The following is a 17,400-nucleotide window of genomic DNA, read 5'->3' on the forward strand; positions in this document are numbered from 1 at the left end:
CTAACTGCATTTGAGCTGTAGGTTAGTGATGATATCTTTGCTTTCTTAGAGCTAATTGCCTAAATGTATAAGGAGCTGGAGCTAGATATGTGTAATATAATCATATTCTGTTTCTCACAGCTAATTGCATGTGAGTTGGTCAATCGTTGATATATCTGCACATTTTTGTTGTTTAAGCAATCCTAGAAGGAAATGTGAGCATGTGGACGTTAATTGGCAGAGAAATTGTTGTATTCATTTTAGGAGCTCAATTGACATAGATCAATACTCAATAATACAAGTAATCGAATATACATTAATACCTAATCTACCTATTGCCACTGTTGTTCCGAAACTAATGAGTACTTCATATTATTTTTCTTACTAGCGCACATAAGGAATTAGTTTAAGTTTTAGCATATCTCATGAAAGCCTATGTCGTTTATTTTTTAGCATATTTTATGAAAACCGCTCAATTGTTGCCATTTTGTCGATTTTGTTATCATCCCCCCTTGGCATTCTTACCCCAAAATTAACTGTTTTGGACAATTTAGGAGGTCCCATCAATCCAAGGGTGAGAAAAACAACCAAATACATGGTGCCACATAGGATAAATTAAAATAGATGATACAACACGTGGAGCTGATCAATTGGTTGATAGAAGATAAAGGATATGAAATGAGGGCCGTCAATCTATCCACGCTATGTGGTTCAATTGCCACTTATTTTTGGTCATCAAATATTAATTTGAAGTAGTTGCATTACTACCACAACTTAGAACTACACTTCTACACACTTTTCATCAAAAAAGTTGTGTTCTTTGCTAGCTTAGCAGTGGTCTAACACCGTAAATTAGAGAGAAAAAACAATGGCTACCATTACTGCTAGTTCTTCAGCATCTTTGGTTGCCCGTGCTAGTCTTGTGCAGAGCAGAAGGGTTGGTGTTTCATCTTCTCCCGTTCTTGGTTCGTCTCCTATTGTTTCTTTTTTCCTCGTATTCATATTTTTATTTTCTATTAAATGGATCAAGTCTTGTAATTTTGCAATTAATGCTTGTGCATAGGAATCTAACAATATGATGTTGGTAGAAAGCATAATACTTTCATGTTGATCCAAATTGGTTTGATTGTAGATGAATTTGCTTAATTGTTTCATGGACTTATAGTGGGGGTCAAAAGATGCTTCCCAATTAAAAGGTTTAGAGTTTGATTCTCATTTTATTATGCACTCAATTCCTTATTGATAAAATATTAAATGACCTCCGATCCCCTAATTTTAAGGGTTTTGTATGCCGTCCTAAGCATAAAGTAGATCTTACTTCGTATAAGAGGATAGGACTTAAAGTTAATTATAAGTATAAAGTATTGTAGGTTTAAATAGAGATGTCTAGTTCTTACACAACACGACGATATGTTCTAATGATATACATACAACTTGGCACAAACTTGAATAAGACTAAAATTTAAAATGAGAAGCATTATTTAAAGTATGAGTATGTAATTCCCTATGTTTAATGCAGTTTTTTTTTTTTTTTTTTTTTTTTTTTTTTTTTTTTTTTTTGTATTTGTAAATTACAATTCAAAAGCAACATGTAACCAAACCGGAACACAAAGAAGTATTAAACTGAAGATTTCATGATAGTTCCTAGTGTATTGATCAATTTCATTAAACTTAGTCAATATCTCATGAAATAATGGTGAAACTTCCACATGTTTCAGGATTGCCAGCAATCACAAAGAAGGGTGGCAAGGTAACATGTTCAATGGAGAACAAGCCATCAACCCAAGAAACCACCACAAACAAGGGTATGATGGGTGCCTCAATGCTAGCCGCAGCTGCTACCACCGCCATGTCGAGCCCAGCAATGGCTCTTGTTGATGAGAGAATGAGCACAGAAGGAACAGGACTTCCCTTTGGGTTGAGCAACAACCTTCTTGGGTGGATCCTTTTGGGTGTGTTTGGTCTCATTTGGGCTCTTTACTTTGTGTATGTTTCAGGTCTTGAGGAGGATGAGGAGTCTGGATTGTCCCTCTAAATTAAATGACCATATTCTACTCAACCAAATGTATTTTGATGTGAATTTCATCTGATCGAATTTGGTAAACTTTTTAAATTTTGAATGTAGAAATGACAAGATATTATGGTTTATCAAGTTTGTTGTAAGATTCTACTACCTTCTGGCTTGTTGATATAGTATTATTGTTCTTCTACTACATGTCTTCACTGATAGATTATCTAAGATAACCATGTCGTGGCCTCATCAATTTACACATTCATCCAATGAGTCAAATTTGAAAATGAATGTGCTAATATATGGGTAATCCAAGATCGAGGTTAAGGCTGAGGTACCTGATCTGATAAAATAGGTTCCAAGCTCGAATTGTTCCTAATTCATTGTATAAATTCTGTAGGTAAAGAGCGAGTTAAGCTTGAATCGCACGTCTTGTTGTAAATGTTGTACTGGTAGTATACTAGTATGGATCAAGATCTCATAGCAAAAAACTTCTTCCCAGGATTCATGCACCATATATGGGTGACTACAAGGTCTACAACAGGGGAAAAAAAACAGGCAAGAAAAAAGGCCAAAATACAAATGCACCAGCCGGGAATCGAACCCGGGTCTGTACCGTGGCAGGGTACTATTCTACCACTAGACCACTGGTGCTCTTTGATGACAGTCTTAACTCTCAAAAATTATAGTCTGTACTTAGCTAAATAAGCAAATGACGACAGTCTTAACTCTCACAAGCCAACAAGCTATTCTGTATTATCATATCAAAGTATATAGAAATATGTTACTAGTACTTATAGTGTTATTATAGTGTTAAAGAGGAGGTGACGATGATACTTCAATGTTCAATCACCATCAAAATATCCGTAAAAGAAAAATTCACCATTAAAATAAATATTGAAAATATCAGACAGTTGTCTATTAATCGTATGTAACTGTTACTCAATTACTCTAATTCATATACAAAAGTAAAACAAATGATTTAAAATAAAATCGTGATTAGTATTTAATTAAAAAATTATACTCCTATATCAAGTATCAACATATTGAAGCCAACAACAAAAAGACCGGCCCATATCAATTTGTATATCTTTGCACTACAAGTCAAATTAAGTAAGCAAATACTCACTTTCCTTCCAATATTTTCTGTTTGGTGTGGAAACTGATTAGAGCCACACAAAGGCAAGTAATGTAACACAATTTTGATCCTAAGTTTTGATTATCGACCCTTAAGACTTTAATCAATTAAACTCGTTAATCATCTACGTTTCTTCTTCCAACATGGGACAATCCTTCATACTTTAAAACTATCACTATTACGCAATAGAAGACTATTCCAACTTATATCTTAGTTGTTAGATGTTGTCAAATTGTGCACAAAGCACAATTACGTCTCTTAAAGAAATCTAATTTTTTTTACCCCAATTATTTTAAATTCCACTTCCTTTCGAGTTCATTATTTTTTTATTAATTGAAATTTAGAATCCAAAGCTCATACCACATTATTTTCCTTCTATTTTTGGATTCCTCGTACTTCTAAATTGATTAATTTTGTCCCTCTATTTTTGGTTTCCTCATCCTTTTGAGGGGATTACGTAGTAATTTCTTCCAATTTTTTTTAATTTTAATTTTTTTTTTTTTTTTACTTTTTTTATTTAATTTGAGAAGAGATTGTTAAATAAAATCCCAAAACATATAAAAACCCAGAAACACTATACTCCACATAAAAATGGCGACATGTTTGAGCAACACCACACCAAAGCTCACCATCACCTTCTCTTCATCATCTTCCTCTAAAACCCTCCAATCTCTCTGCAAACGCTTTTCTCGCCCTAATTTCCTTTCTCTCTCCTCTCATTCTCTCTCCTCATCTTCTCGCCTTTCTCCCAAAACCCTACACTTTCTCTCTCCTCAACGCCACCTTCTTCTCCGCCGCAATTTCTCCGTTCGAGCTGAATCATCGTCAACTTCGTCGTCTTCCGATAATGGCGCGCACTACGATTTTGACCTCTTTACTATTGGTGCCGGTAGCGGCGGCGTAAGAGCTTCGCGTTTTGCTGCGCAATTCGGCGCTTCGGTTGCTGTTTGTGAGCTTCCTTTTAGTACTATTTCGTCTGAGACTACTGGTGGTGTTGGTGGAACGTAATTTCTTTATCTCTTGTTGATTATTTGAGGTTTAATTAATTAATTTATGATTTGATTTGCTATTGCTGTTTGTTATTATGGTAATTGTGGTCTTTTTTTTTTTTTTTTTGTTCTGTTATAATGTATGATGATGATGATGATATTTATTTCGGAATGCGGGAGAAAATCACGCGTTAAAGTTCTTACTTTTAGCTCATATGATTTTGTTTAATTGTGTATTCAGTGAACATACCGACTTGATTATTGCTGTTTGTAACTATAGTGATTATTTTGGTGATTTTCGTCTGTTGTTTCTTCGGTTATGATATATGATAATGATATTAATTTCTGAATGCATGAGAAAATCACGTGTCAAAGTTTCTAATTTTAGCTCTTGTAGGTAGATTTTTTGATGGATTTTAGTTATTGTTGCTGATTACTAAGTCAGATGTTAGCTGTATTGGGTTTTAGTTGATGGCTATGTAGAATGTTAGTGGAGGTCTGGAGCCAATGAGAAAGATCATCATGCTAGATTAGGCTCTCAAATGATTCAAAGAAAGAGGTGTGACCGTGTGGGTAAGCATGACTTGAATTAGAAAAGCTCTAACCTGAGCTCGACTTGATCATAAGGGACCCTGAAACTTGAAATTCCAAATGAGCTTGCAACTCTCAACTAGAATCATAGCTTCGCTTGAGTTTGAATTACTCAAATTGCTATATTGCATAAGTTTGTAGCTAGGCTTGGAAACCATGCTTTTGCGGTTGTTTCAGAAACTGTAGTCTGATGTTTGTCTTTTGTACCTTTATGCAGCTGTGTACTTCGAGGATGTGTGCCAAAGAAGCTCCTTGTTTATTCTTCTAAATATTCTCATGAATTTGAGGAGAGTCATGGATTCGGATGGAGTTATGATGCTGAACCCAAGCATGATTGGGGCACCTTGATTGCTAATAAGAATGCTGAACTTCAACGCCTCACAGGCATCTACAAGAATATCCTGAATAATTCAGGTGTCACGCTAGTTGAAGGTCGTGGAAAGGTGGGATGATTATGCTATGATGGTAGTTTAAACTTAGTAAGGTGCTTCTTTATATTGACGTCTCACCAGCATAACATCATGCTTTATCATTGAAAACAGATTGTGGATCCTCACACCGTTGACGTGGATGGGAAACGTTATTCAGCGAGACACATTTTGATTTCTGTTGGGGGCCGCCCTTTTATTCCTGATATTCCCGGCAGTGAGTATGCTATTGATTCTGATGCTGCTCTTGATCTCCCGGAAAAGCCCAAGAAAATTGCAATTATCGGGGGTGGATACATTAGTTTGGAATTCGCTGGCATCTTTAATGGTTTGGGAAGTGATGTTCATGTTTTCATTCGTCAAAAGAAGATTCTGAGAGGCTTTGATGAGGAGGTGGTGTTATGCCTATGATGCACACGTTTTTAAGCTGTTGGCTACTTTCATATCAAATATGGGATTGTCTTTTTTATTACATTTGTTGCTTTGCAGATCAGAGATTTTCTTGCTGACCAGATGGCCTTGAGAGAAATTGAGTTCCACACAGAAGAGTCTCCCCAAGCTATCACAAAGTCTGCAGATGGAACTTTGTCATTAAAAACCAACAAGGAAACTGTTGATGGTTTCTCTCACGTCATGTTTGCGACAGGGAGAAGACCAAATACGAAGGTCATCCTTTCTTCTCTTGTTGCATACAGTGCCTTTTACCCATTATATTAGTTTTTAATGTACAATAGTCAGAGATTAACCAATTATGTATTAGCTTTGTCATTGCCTGTGACTACTTCATTACTCACGTCGTGAGCTCTTATATAAACTGCAGAACTTGGGGCTGGAAGCTTTGGGGGTAAAGATGGATAAGAATGGCGCCATAGAGGTAATATCTTGAATGTCAATGGTGTTTCTAATCTTGCACAATGCTCTTGCGTGTTTCTCATTGTAGTGTTGCTGCAGGTCAATGAGTATTCTCAGTCATCAGTTCCTTCTATATGGGCAGTGGGTGATGTCACTGATAGAGTGAATTTGACCCCTGTTGCTTTGATGGAGGGAGGAGCATTAGCAAAGACTCTGTTTGCTAATGAGCCAACAAAACCTGATTACCGGTAATTTCAGTATTCTGTAAACAGATGGTAGTAATGCATTTTCAGTATACTGTGAACTTCTTTTTGCTGCTATGTATATGTATTCTATAAGTCTTAATTATTATGTAATGGACTCAAAGAACAGCAGATTTTACTCAACAAATGCACAAAGAAAATGAGAAAAAGAGTCGAACTTTGATTAATATTGTTGAAAGGTTTCTTACAAAATCGGTAGGTTTAGCCTATTACCACTTTCCACTAGTGCCTTAGGTCACTACTCTCCTAGTGACTTGAGATCACAACTCTCTTAAGAATTCACTTACAAAACTGCCTGCCTCTTCCTTTCCCCTTCCCCTCTATCTATTACATATTACTAAAGACGAACCTAAAATGACACTTGGCAGCATTGTATTGAGTATTTTCCCTCCAAAAGTATTTGCTTAAAAAAAAAAATTCATACCATAATGAAGGATCATTGTATCTAAATAATGAGATTTGCTTATATAAAATCTAAACTAAACTTTCTAAAATATTAAATTGTTCATTATAACTATTATATGTGGTTATTTTATTTATATACTTCATACTTTCTAATAATTGGTGTCGAGTCCATAATTATTTTATGTTGTTCTATAATTTTGTTGTATTATAATTACTCCGCATTAAACAACCGTGCATCTATTGCACAAGCATTAATGTTGTACTTCACTATATAATTTAGTAAAATCCGTGCATTGCACGGGAATTTAACTAGTTTATATAAAACTAAAGACTATTAACATAGTAATACTATGCTACCCATTATGCCCCTCCTCAGGTTAGTTTGTTACATAATTATCTGCCTTCTAGTAATATTGAGTTAGTGCCAGAGCATCGAAAAGGAGATGATTGTGAGGAAAAATCTCAGAAATAAGTGGTGGGTAGTCTTTGAGACAATGGAAAACCTCCTATGATCATCGGATCCTTTTAAAGCTGGTGACACTTGACCCAGGTTATCTCCATATAATGACTTTTCAACTATTCATATGCAATAGCTGACTTGTGAGGCTATTGTAGCCGATTAAAACCAAAATAAAAGGTATTGAGATTGGTTGGTCCTTAGCTGAGCCTTTAAAAACAGTGGACTCCTATCCTATGACGGCCATAAGTTATGATAGCCTTTCTAAAATTTGCTATACTACCTCAAAATTGATGGGAAAAGTCCTGGGCATTCAAGAGACCTTTCAACTCTTAAAGTCCTTCGATGTCCATTTTAGACAGTATATGGCATGGTACTAAAGGTCATATGTGAGAACTGGACGGCTCATTTTGAACACCATACCCTTGAATATCCTTCCTGTGGTCGACAAGATCATTATGTTCTTTGATGTTATGGAGGGACTTAGATTTCACCAAATCCCTTAAGACTGACGAAAGGGATGAGGTCATGAAAGCTTTATATATAGGTTAAAATATCTTAAAAGTTGATGGTGACTTGGTGAGATCAAGAGAAGTTCCTCGAACAACCTTCTAAGATCTAGATGTGGTGGGGAAGGAGAGATGGGAATCTCAACCAAACTCCTTCCTAACTTAACGCTATTCTCACTTCTCAGGTTCCAAGTTCTCCCATGTTGCTGAACCCTAGTTGGGCCATTTTGATCATAAAATGCATAAATAAGGATCACTCTCACCTTATGTAAGCCCAACTTTATTATGAAAACTTTGCAATATCAAGACCACTAAAAGTCAAAAAGAAGCGTTGTGCAATGGCCTGTGCTACTACTGAAAGACTATTAGAGTTGATCATGTCTGGAAGACCTTTATTGATACTTTTGAATAAAGTACGAGGCTATAGATGCAAACAAGCAGGCATATTATAATTGGATGATATATCCCTTTGATCATGGAGGGGTTAAACGAGGGATAGGCAGACCTAAAATGTCTTGGTTGGAAGGAGTTAGGAAGGATATGAAGTATATGGATTTGCATGAGGATGAAGCATTGGATCGTAAGGGATGGAGGAGGAAGATTTTTGTGGATGACCACACGAAATAATCAAATTTAGTTCATGTAGCCGACCCCACTTATGGGATTAAGGCTTTGATTGATTGATTGATATCCCTTTGATCGGCCAATTTATTGGGACAGCTGGCACTATAGTTTTGGCCTACCAAAATGGATAATGTCCATGCCAATGAATCCACCCTAGTTGCTGAAAGTTAGATAATAAGTAGCAATACTAGGAAAGCTCACACACACCAATTCACTATCAATTAGTGGTTAACTTTTTACAAATTGGAAGGAGATCTGTATTATACCTAATTGATTTAGTACCATACTACCATGTGTATGTTTGTCTCGTCTAGTTTACTATAAGCAATCCCATTCGTAAAGCACTGACTCTGCCATGTAGATCCTAAGGGTCTTACATGGCATAGCCAGTGTTTTATGAATAGGCTTGCTTACAAAAATTTTGGACCATTTGTGACTTGAGCCCTTGATGGATATATAGGCTACATCTTAAATACACTTTTCACTTTTGCATGACAAAGCCCTCTCCAAGTCCTACCTGGTGAACTCGTTGGCAAATCTTGTCATAAATTAGATCATGATTCAAGTTGTCTCATGGTTTCTTGATCATAAAGTATTTTATGTTTCCTATTGACACTTCAAGCTGTCAAATTTATTTGGCCGATTTAGGAAAGTTAATTAATTGGTTGATGGCTTGAAGCATACGGTAAATATCTAGCTGGCGATTGTTATTCCTAAGGCTTTGCCTCACATATTTTAGATCGTTAATGACCCTGGTAAAATTGGAGGAAAACCTCTCAACGTATCTGATATTCTGATATTATGACTGATCCTTTAAATCGAATTACGATTCCTGATTTTCTTTTCTTTCCTTTTTCTATGTCTTTGAGCTGAGTGGTTGAGCAGGTAGTTATTATCTTCAATCTGTGGTTTGCACTGGTCACAATTGTGAATTTCATAGCAACTTGTTACAGATGTTATTGTTCCCTTTGTGCAGAGCTATACCGTCTGCTGTGTTTTCTCAACCACCCCTTGGCCAAGTTGGCTTAACAGAGGAGCAAGTGAGAACTTTATTTACCTCTCAACTGTTGGTGATTGTTGATTAGTTTACTTAAAAAAATGCTGGATTTTACAGGCCATAGAAACATACGGTGACGTGGATGTTTACTCTGCAAATTTTAGGCCTTTAAAGGCCACATTATCTGGTCTTCCAGATCGCGTTTACATGAAACTTATAGTCTGCGCAAAGACTGACAAAGTCGTTGGGTTGCACATGTGTGGAGATGATGCACCAGAGATAGTTCAGGTTTATGCATAACCTGTCTTTAGGGTATGTAGTGATACAATTATGTAAGCAGCTGTTATCTGATTGAAAATTTTAAACCTCAGGGGTTTGCAGTTGCAGTGAAAGCTGGCTTGACAAAAGCAGACTTTGATGCAACAATTGGAATTCATCCCACAGCAGCAGAAGAGTTTGTCACAATGAGGACTCCTACGCGCCAAATTCGCAGTGAACTGCCAAAGGTTAGAAACTTGGTTGCGATTATGGTAATAATTTACTGATGTGGTTGTGCAGTGCAGCTTATACCTTGAAGCATAACATTGTATTATGCTATGAATATCCTGTTATACCATCAGGACACTATTATCTTAAGGCTCCTAGTTTTATTTTCCAATACCACACCATGTGAGAATAATTAGTGCGATGCTTTTATTTTCCAATACCATAACATGGGAGAATAATAAGTGCGATGCTGTAAGCCATGTGTATTGTACGTAGTATATCTTGATGTTAGATCAATTCTCTTTTCAAATAGAGCTCTGATACCCTCCCTGTTCAATGCTCAGGGTAAAAAGGATTCCGAGTCTAAAGCTGCTGCAGGAGTTTAGGCTTGTGCACAGGCTGCATTGGGAATCAGAACTAAAACACTTACCAAAGTACAACATTCACAAACATCCATGTATTTTTTCAAGCTGATTTCTTATACCCATGTTGCTTTGTGAAGAATGAAAATATAGAAGTTAAGCATTCTAGTCTAATTCTATAGCAATCTGATACCTCTTCCTATCTAGTTTCTTCAGTTAATGCCTCCAATTTTCCAAATCAGAAACATTTTTTTGCTTCCTTAAAAATAACATTTTTCTTCCAGAGGTTTTGTTTAATGAACAATCAATTATTTGGATTGATTAATTTATACAGCTGAGTGAAACAAGTTTTGTAACCTTAGCTAATGATCTGCATGTAAATTTACCAAAATTTATGCATAGCATGCTTTGTGAGAAGCTATACATGCTAGTTGTTTTTGTTGTAAAGAACAATGCTGTTTCTTTTGAAACATCTTGTTGGACACTACGACCCCATTGGCAATGTGAACTTTAACGCAGTTGAAACTTGAAGAAGAATACATAATGTTATTTGTGTAATGGCTACTTTGCTTTGAATTTTTCTAGTTCTGTGAGAAAAGACAACCTTTGAATGGAAGAACTTTAGACAATAATCTGAACAAATGGACAAGAATATTGTGCCTGGGATAGAATGAACATATTGATGCTTCTAGTCATCTTCTTGCACCTACATTTTCTTTAACATTTGGTTTGCCCGTCATTGTAGTCCTGTAACAATTCATATCTTTGCAACAGTAACTAGATGCCCGCTGTGATGAATCTTCCATGTCAATATTGCCTCCAGAGGGTGATTCATCCTCCTGATCATGAACAATGGAACTTTTATGCTTATAAAAGCCAAAGACTTCAACCAGAACTTGAAAATCTTCATGGTAATGGAGTTTATTTTGTTGTAATTATGAATAATGTGCATATAATTGCAATTGTGCTTACTGAAGGTTGATTGTTCTGTTGTATACCTCGTTGTCCCTTGTCCTTTACCGATTTGATACTGTACATTGGGATTTGTTGGGATCTTGATTGATTTTTGTTTTTGCACCGTTATCCTTTTTCCGCTATTTGGAAGTAGGACTGTGCATTTGTATTTCATCATTCGGAAATATGTTTCCAGTTTTTGACAAAGCAATAATTTTTGAGTTGTTTAGATTGTTCAGTGAGTTTCTTTCAGCCTTATTTGTGTTATAAAGTACCTTATCAGCTTATCTTGCAGTCCCATTTTAGTTGTAGTTGTCAATTTCATCTTTTTTGGATGTTTCAAATAAGTACTTGTTTGTCAATTATTTCCAATAAAAGGGAATACGACCAAGACCAATACGTAGTATATTATAAGAATAAACCAACTACAAATACAAACATTATGTATGAAGTATTATACACAATTTGTACCTGGTTTACAGATACAGATGTAATGATTTTGGGATTTACAATCTAGAATGGAGCTTCGGCTTTTGCACACTTAGTACATGAGAGTGTCTTTTGGAAGGGGTGTATAAAGAGTTATAGGGGTAGTGATGTAGACAAGATTTGATCTCTAATAAGATGTATAGAAAGAATATTAGTGTGGAAGTCCGAGTTGTCTAAGGTGATGATGAGTATAATCAGGATGATCGTCTAGAACTGGACGCTGTTCCTGGATCCAACGGCCATCCTTACTCCTGACCATCCCCCTATTGTGATCCTGTCTCCAGCAAGGAGGGATCTGATAGTGATCCTTCAAAAAATCACATGATTTATTCACTAATGCTATGTCCCTTCCCATTGTTAGATGGAATCTTTTCCCTTTTCCATGATACCTGCATAACAATATAGAATCATACATAATCAAAATAGATTCATCATGTACATTACTTTTTTTTTTGTTAATAAATACATATATATGATTAAGTTCAATACTTATGGTAGTATTTTTTATGTTCCATCTATCGCAGGACAAATTAAGGACAATTACTAATGCTGGTTATTTAATTCATGAAAATATTTTTCTCTTCCAACGCATAAAATATTCTCCTTGAGGAAATGCTTCCCTGGTATTATATTTTCTTTCCTTTATATAAATGAATTAATCATTATACACTTTAAAAATATAAGTCATACACTAACTTTTATATGTGGTTAATCACATCGTGTGACCAGCCATAATAGGTTACTCGGTTAGGGTTATAGGGGTTACTTTGTTAGTAATATAAGGTTACTCTATTAGTATAATAAGGGTCACTCTATCAGTGTTATAGGGGTTCTACGGTTTTTTATAAGTCGCCATACGGTGTGACAAGCCGCATAGAAAACGCGTTGAGAAAATGTTAAAATCGAGTATATAATAAGATTACTAACCCGTCAAGTAGATGTAAGTGGGCCTCCAAATTGTGGGCACAAGCTGGGTCGTTGGTGTCCTTAAGAAATAGAGAATTCTTGTGATTCAAAGCAAGCTCAACCCCTACATGACAATAACTCCAAGGTGACCATTGCGCAAATTTTAAACACTCCGGAGGTAAATTTTCATTTATTACCAATCCTGGTGCCTTTGGAACCATATCATGCACATTCACCACCCTAAGCACTTTCACCCCTAGCCTCTCCAACCTCTGCTTAAACCTCAAGTTCCCAACTCGTGGACCCGAAAACGACAACACGGATATGTGCCTAGCCTGGCTGCTTGATCCAATGTGAATGCCCGTCTCGGCTATGTCATAAGCACTCAATATAGCTAGGGCACTTCCTAAGCTATGACCTGTTATTGTTATACTCACTTCTTCATTGTGGTACAACTCTAATAGACGTTTCACCTCGGTTAAGATTTGCTCACGGGCCGAGAACTTACAATACTTGCAATCCTGGACCTTATCGGTGTATAGGTCCAAGAACCCGGATTCGGCCTTCACATTATGGTCTGGACATGGGATCTTCTCATCGGAGACAGGCCTAAGGAAGTCCATTAGATCATGGACCCACTCACGCCGGGTCACGGTGCCCCTCCAAGAAATACTGATGTCCCTACGGCCCAATTTCTTGGACATCTCATCGTTGGATACCGCCACATACCCGATCCAATTAGCGTTCTTGGACCAAACCTTGGGCCATCTCGAATGCCTAAACAAGTTTGGCAGGTTAATATTGGATGTAGCATACAAGTATCTTGTTACATCATACCCATAATCTTCCATTTCAAGACCCTTGAAGAACAAGTGCCTTAGATACCTACAACTTCCACAATACTTTGAGAATGGATCAAAATCAAAGGCATCATAGCAGGCTTGGGCCATCTCACCGTATCGGATAAGCTCGGCCCGTAAGAGAGAATCCATTGGATCAAGAAGCCCAACCCAATCATCTTCCCCATGGATCTCCTTCCAACGATCCACTAACTCGTTTTCGGCCCTTTCCTTCATTGTAGGCCCATACTCTACTCCTGTTTCTTTCCAAGGTTCTTCAATCACTCTAGATGATGTCAATGCATCACTTGATAAAACTTGTACTTCTGATGAGGTCGGTTTAATGGTAAGAGCTCCCACCTCCGAACTTTTAAAAGGGTAATTTCTGGTTGAAAAGGTTACAGGAAACGGGTTTTCGGATCTAAGGGAAAGATTATGGTTTGTGGTGAAGGGGAGAGCTTGCATATTTGAGAGAGAAATGGCCATTTTATTTTGATTTAGAGGGAAGCTAAGAAATAGTCTAAGATGATATTGGTGATGATGCTACACATATATAAGGATAATAAAAAGGCTAGTGGGATACGTGAAAGTCCTTACAATAATACAAAGCATGGGTCAACCCTACCCAATTATTAAAATAAAGGAATACATCAAAGCATAGACTAATTAATTAACCATTCTAGCTAGCATATCTTTTCTTCACATTGCCAGAAATATATATACTACGTGTATCTCATTGATCCATGGATCGAACAATAATACAATCTAGTTTGACATTTCAGTGCACAATAACAAATACGACTTTATTTCGAGCGTTGTGATGGTATACTGTCAATACTGTATATAATTTTGGTAGTGTATAGGTATTTTATATGACTGTGACGTGGTCTACTCACGGTGAAGTTTGAGATAGAAGGGATTATACTTAAGGGACTTATAATGATTTAAGTTTAACAAATATAGCCAATTTATCAAGTATCGTGATTCATGCAACTGGAACTTCACATTAAACTATATGCTATTGGAGTTTAAGTATTATATTTTCTTGGGGGTGGGGGTATATATTAATTATATATTTCAAAGTACTAATAAATTAAAGTAGTTATTTAATCTTAACTGTCCGTTAGTAACTAGACAAGGCCACGTTAGCTAAATGGATTTAATTAAATAAACGGTTATTTCACCAAATGCCACTGAGCACTTTAATGATTCACCAAATGTCATCGGGGTTTTCAAAATTCACCAAATGCCACTGACAAACAGAATAATGTCATGTCATGCCATTAATGAGGTCTACCCGTTAGTTCTCCGTTACTGTGAATTGACAATTTTGCCCTTATTGTGTTTAATGGCGCCATAAAGCCTTTTGACTCCCTGACTTGACCTAATAACTTAAATAATTAAATGTTGAGGAGTCGAAGTCTTCATCCTCTCACCCTTCTCTGTTCTTCATGCAAAGTCTTCATCAGTCAACCGTGCAATTCGATCAACATGGAAGCTTTTTCTAAGTCTAAATTTTGATCAGCAATCGGTAGTAGCACGAAGTAGTAACTGTGCTTGTATTTGGGGGAACTGAAGTCGTTGTTCGCAAGGAGGAGGGAGCAGTGGTAGTCAATCAAAGCTTGAATAGTGTTGTTACCATTCCAAACTAGCACGCAAGGTAACACTTTGTCCATCGATCTTCAATTCGAGTACCGATTTTGTCAATTTTTCCTGATAATCGAATTACAGTTAGGGAATGGTTGGTTGAGTTAAATGTTGTGATGTTAAGTTTAAAATCATGTTATTTTACTGAATTATGGGTTTGACTGTGGCAAATGTATTTTTTTTGTATGTTAGGGTTACACTTTTCTGTGATTTTGATTCATTAAATGAGATTTTGTGAAGTGTTAGAATATTATGTGGTTTGACATGTGTGTGTGTGGATGTGAATTGTGTGTGTTGAGTAACTTGGTAATTTTTGTTGATAGGATGAGTAAAGTGTGGCTGAATGTCCATTGTAGAGATGGTGGTTTTGATGTGTTGGTTGATGATACAAATCGGACTAGTTTAATGGATTTGTTTGAGTTTATGTTTGAGCACTCTGTCAAGCAAAATGTGTGGCTCCCTAAGTACTTTGCTTTGCTTGTTAACAAACCTAGAACTAATAGGAAACTGGAGTTATGTGTTGATGGTGATATGTTGAAAATGTGGCAGTGGAATGTGGGTAAGGAAACAATAGATGTATGGTTGGAGGAAAGGGAAAGCTAGTTGGCATAGAAGGTTAAAACAGAAAGTTGAGAGGGATAGGTTAGACATGGAAAAACAGAAGAGGTTAGCCGAAGAAGAGGAAGCTCAGATGGAGCGTGATGAACAACAACCTTACATTGTTGTTGTAGAGGTTCCTGTCGTGGTTGTTGCTGAGGACTCAAGAGTTGAGTATGTTAGAGTGTTTCAGACTCCAGTAGCTGATGAGGTTTTCCCAAGCCCATCCCAGCCTCAGGCAGAACAAAGTTCTCAGCCAGAAAATGGTTCCTAGCCATCAACTCCACCAAAACATTCTCAACCCACTTCTCCTCTTAACCAGACCAGAACAAAAACTGTTAGGAAGAAAATGACACCTAGGAAAAGGAAAACTACAGCCAAAACACCATATATATATGTATACATATTCTATTGTAGCGTTTTTCCATTGATGTGTATGTTTGATGACTAATGTGACGAACATTTTAAAGAGATTGGAAGGGCGTTGCTACGTCGTATTTCAGTCTAGTTTTTTTTTTTTTACATTTTTTTTTTTATTTTTCAAAACCATCTTTTTCAATAATCCTCCGATGGTAACACCATAGATAGCAACCATTTGGTCCACCTCCACCACATTTCCCACCATCCGAAACCCATCACAGCCACCACCATCTCTCCGCCTTCCACTGATCAAACCCACAAAAGCCTTCCTCTTCGTCCTCTTCTACCCGACGTCCTCCTCTTCTTCCTCACCACTTTGCGGCGAAACAAAAGGACACCCTACTAGAAAAGAGTGTAAATTAGGGTCATATTAACCCCTTAGGGAAAGCCTTTCATTCGCGGCGGCATTTTGAATTGCCATGGGAGGTGTTGGCGTGGAGGAAGAAGTGGTTTCTGGTTTCGGATTCAACGTTAGTTTGACTAACCCCAACGTTTGCCAAGTTATGTCTACACTGACAAGAGTATTCTTACTATTATGAGTGAAAAAAACGAAATTGACTCCTGATTTGCACAAGCTGTAAATCAGCCTTATCAACATGACAACATGTATTCATATTAATAAATCAGACTACATAATTGCGAAACAAAGACATATAGATAATTTTTTCATATTAATAAACAAGTTTCAAATATTTATATTCGAAGTAGAAATCGAACAGATGCAATATTAGTATATTGCATAGCAATCTGTAATGATCCCAGAGATCGTAGTTTTAACTCGGATAGGAAACTTGTGCAGTGTGTGGAGCTCCAAAGTGCAGATTCAGGGCATATGACCCGCCTGTAACCAAAAACGTAAATGACAAAGATGTTTGAAAAACAAGGAAAGAACATATTAAAAAAGACGAAGCCATTGGGTAAGTTCAATACAATTTGATTCTGTGATGCTACAAAACTGTGGGTCTATTACATTGTAAAAGTTTTGATATTTTTTACTTCTATTTTGTAGACGAGCATTGCCTATTGCCATTGTTGTTGGAATCGCAATTCTTGGTGGAATATACTTCTACCTGGACAACACCTATTAAGGTCTTGAATTGAAGTTTTGTACTCAACATAGCTTTTTTTCTCATCACCCTGTACTTGTGAGGGTAGTGATCTCTTTTAACATCGATACTGCTACTCTTAATTCTTTTTGTATAATTGTACTAGTGAGAAATATTGAAGCATAAACATGATGAAAGCATATTGATATCATATTCTATATCATCTCAATGTCCTCATTCCTGTTTTTAAGTTTTCTGGTTATTTGACGAATTTGTTTAACTGATGATGGAGAATACTGACAGCAGCAAACACACAATATCATCTGAGGTGCTTCAGTGCTTCAGCTTTGATGTTTTACCACATACTAGTTGTTTCCTATGTACTTAGCCTAACATTCATCCGATTCCTTC

At 36.6% G+C, this 17,400-nt stretch overlaps 3 protein-coding genes, 1 long non-coding RNA gene and 1 other non-coding gene across 8 annotated transcripts; 3 read left to right on the forward strand and 2 right to left on the reverse strand.

The window, feature by feature from the left end:
* The first annotated feature begins 725 nt into the window (after positions 1–725).
* LOC110734409 (photosystem II reaction center W protein, chloroplastic-like) lies at positions 726–2,189 on the forward strand. Its single transcript, XM_021914560.1, has 2 exons — positions 726–944; positions 1,698–2,189. Exons 1-2 carry the CDS (start codon positions 848–850, stop codon positions 2,012–2,014), a joined length of 414 nt encoding a protein of 137 aa, XP_021770252.1. The 5' UTR covers positions 726–847; the 3' UTR covers positions 2,015–2,189.
* Positions 2,190–2,573: 384 nt separating this feature from the next.
* TRNAG-GCC lies at positions 2,574–2,644 on the reverse strand. The gene has a single exon. It is a non-coding gene; the product is annotated as a tRNA-Gly (tRNA).
* Positions 2,645–3,645: 1,001 nt separating this feature from the next.
* On the forward strand, positions 3,646–11,284 carry LOC110734408 (glutathione reductase, chloroplastic-like). Of its 4 annotated transcripts, none has more exons than XR_002513803.1 (11): positions 3,646–4,132; positions 4,926–5,151; positions 5,251–5,529; positions 5,626–5,802; positions 5,957–6,010; positions 6,088–6,236; positions 9,223–9,286; positions 9,361–9,531; positions 9,615–9,749; positions 10,074–10,186; positions 10,866–11,284. XR_002513803.1 is itself a non-coding variant. In XM_021914558.1 (11 exons), the coding sequence occupies exons 1-10, from the start codon at positions 3,720–3,722 to the stop codon at positions 10,113–10,115; spliced, it is 1,710 nt and encodes a 569-aa protein (XP_021770250.1). In that variant the 5' UTR covers positions 3,646–3,719; the 3' UTR covers positions 10,116–10,163; positions 10,866–11,284. The 4 variants fall into 4 exon arrangements, 3 of the variants coding, with proteins under 3 accessions (XP_021770250.1, XP_021770251.1, XP_021770249.1); XM_021914558.1 differs by having other exon boundaries at positions 10,074–10,163; XM_021914559.1 differs by lacking the exon at positions 10,074–10,186.
* Positions 11,285–11,477: 193 nt separating this feature from the next.
* On the reverse strand, positions 11,478–13,845 carry LOC110734411 (phospholipase A1-Igamma2, chloroplastic-like). The gene is made up of 2 exons (XM_021914561.1): positions 12,462–13,845; positions 11,478–11,923 (listed from the first exon to the last, which is right to left on the reverse strand). Exons 1-2 carry the CDS (start codon positions 13,763–13,765, stop codon positions 11,686–11,688), a joined length of 1,542 nt encoding a protein of 513 aa, XP_021770253.1. The 5' UTR covers positions 13,766–13,845; the 3' UTR covers positions 11,478–11,685.
* Positions 13,846–16,752: 2,907 nt separating this feature from the next.
* Positions 16,753–17,239, forward strand: LOC110734413. The gene is made up of 2 exons (XR_002513804.1): positions 16,753–16,860; positions 16,953–17,239. It is a non-coding gene; the product is annotated as an uncharacterized LOC110734413 (long non-coding RNA).
* Positions 17,240–17,400: the final 161 nt, after the last annotated feature.

This window comes from Chenopodium quinoa, unplaced genomic scaffold (genome assembly GCF_001683475.1).
Source record: "Chenopodium quinoa cultivar QQ74 unplaced genomic scaffold, ASM168347v1, whole genome shotgun sequence".
NCBI lineage: Eukaryota > Viridiplantae > Streptophyta > Magnoliopsida > Caryophyllales > Amaranthaceae > Chenopodium > Chenopodium quinoa.

Excerpts from the sequence above, each read along its gene's own strand:
- LOC110734409 (XM_021914560.1), top strand. The coding sequence starts at position 848 with ATGGCTACCATTACTGCTAGTTCTTCAGCATCTTTGGTTGCCCGTGCT. Across the intron at positions 945-1,697 it reads TTCATCTTCTCCCGTTCTTG|GATTGCCAGCAATCACAAAG; the intron begins GTTCGTCTCCTA and ends CACATGTTTCAG.
- LOC110734408 (XM_021914558.1), top strand. The coding sequence starts at position 3,720 with ATGGCGACATGTTTGAGCAACACCACACCAAAGCTCACCATCACCTTC. Across the intron at positions 5,803-5,956 it reads GGAGAAGACCAAATACGAAG|AACTTGGGGCTGGAAGCTTT; the intron begins GTCATCCTTTCT and ends TATAAACTGCAG. Across the intron at positions 6,011-6,087 it reads ATAAGAATGGCGCCATAGAG|GTCAATGAGTATTCTCAGTC; the intron begins GTAATATCTTGA and ends GTGTTGCTGCAG.
- LOC110734411 (XM_021914561.1), bottom strand. The coding sequence starts at position 13,765 with ATGGCCATTTCTCTCTCAAATATGCAAGCTCTCCCCTTCACCACAAAC. Across the intron at positions 11,924-12,461 it reads CACTTACATCTACTTGACGG|GTATCATGGAAAAGGGAAAA; the intron begins GTTAGTAATCTT and ends ATTGTTATGCAG.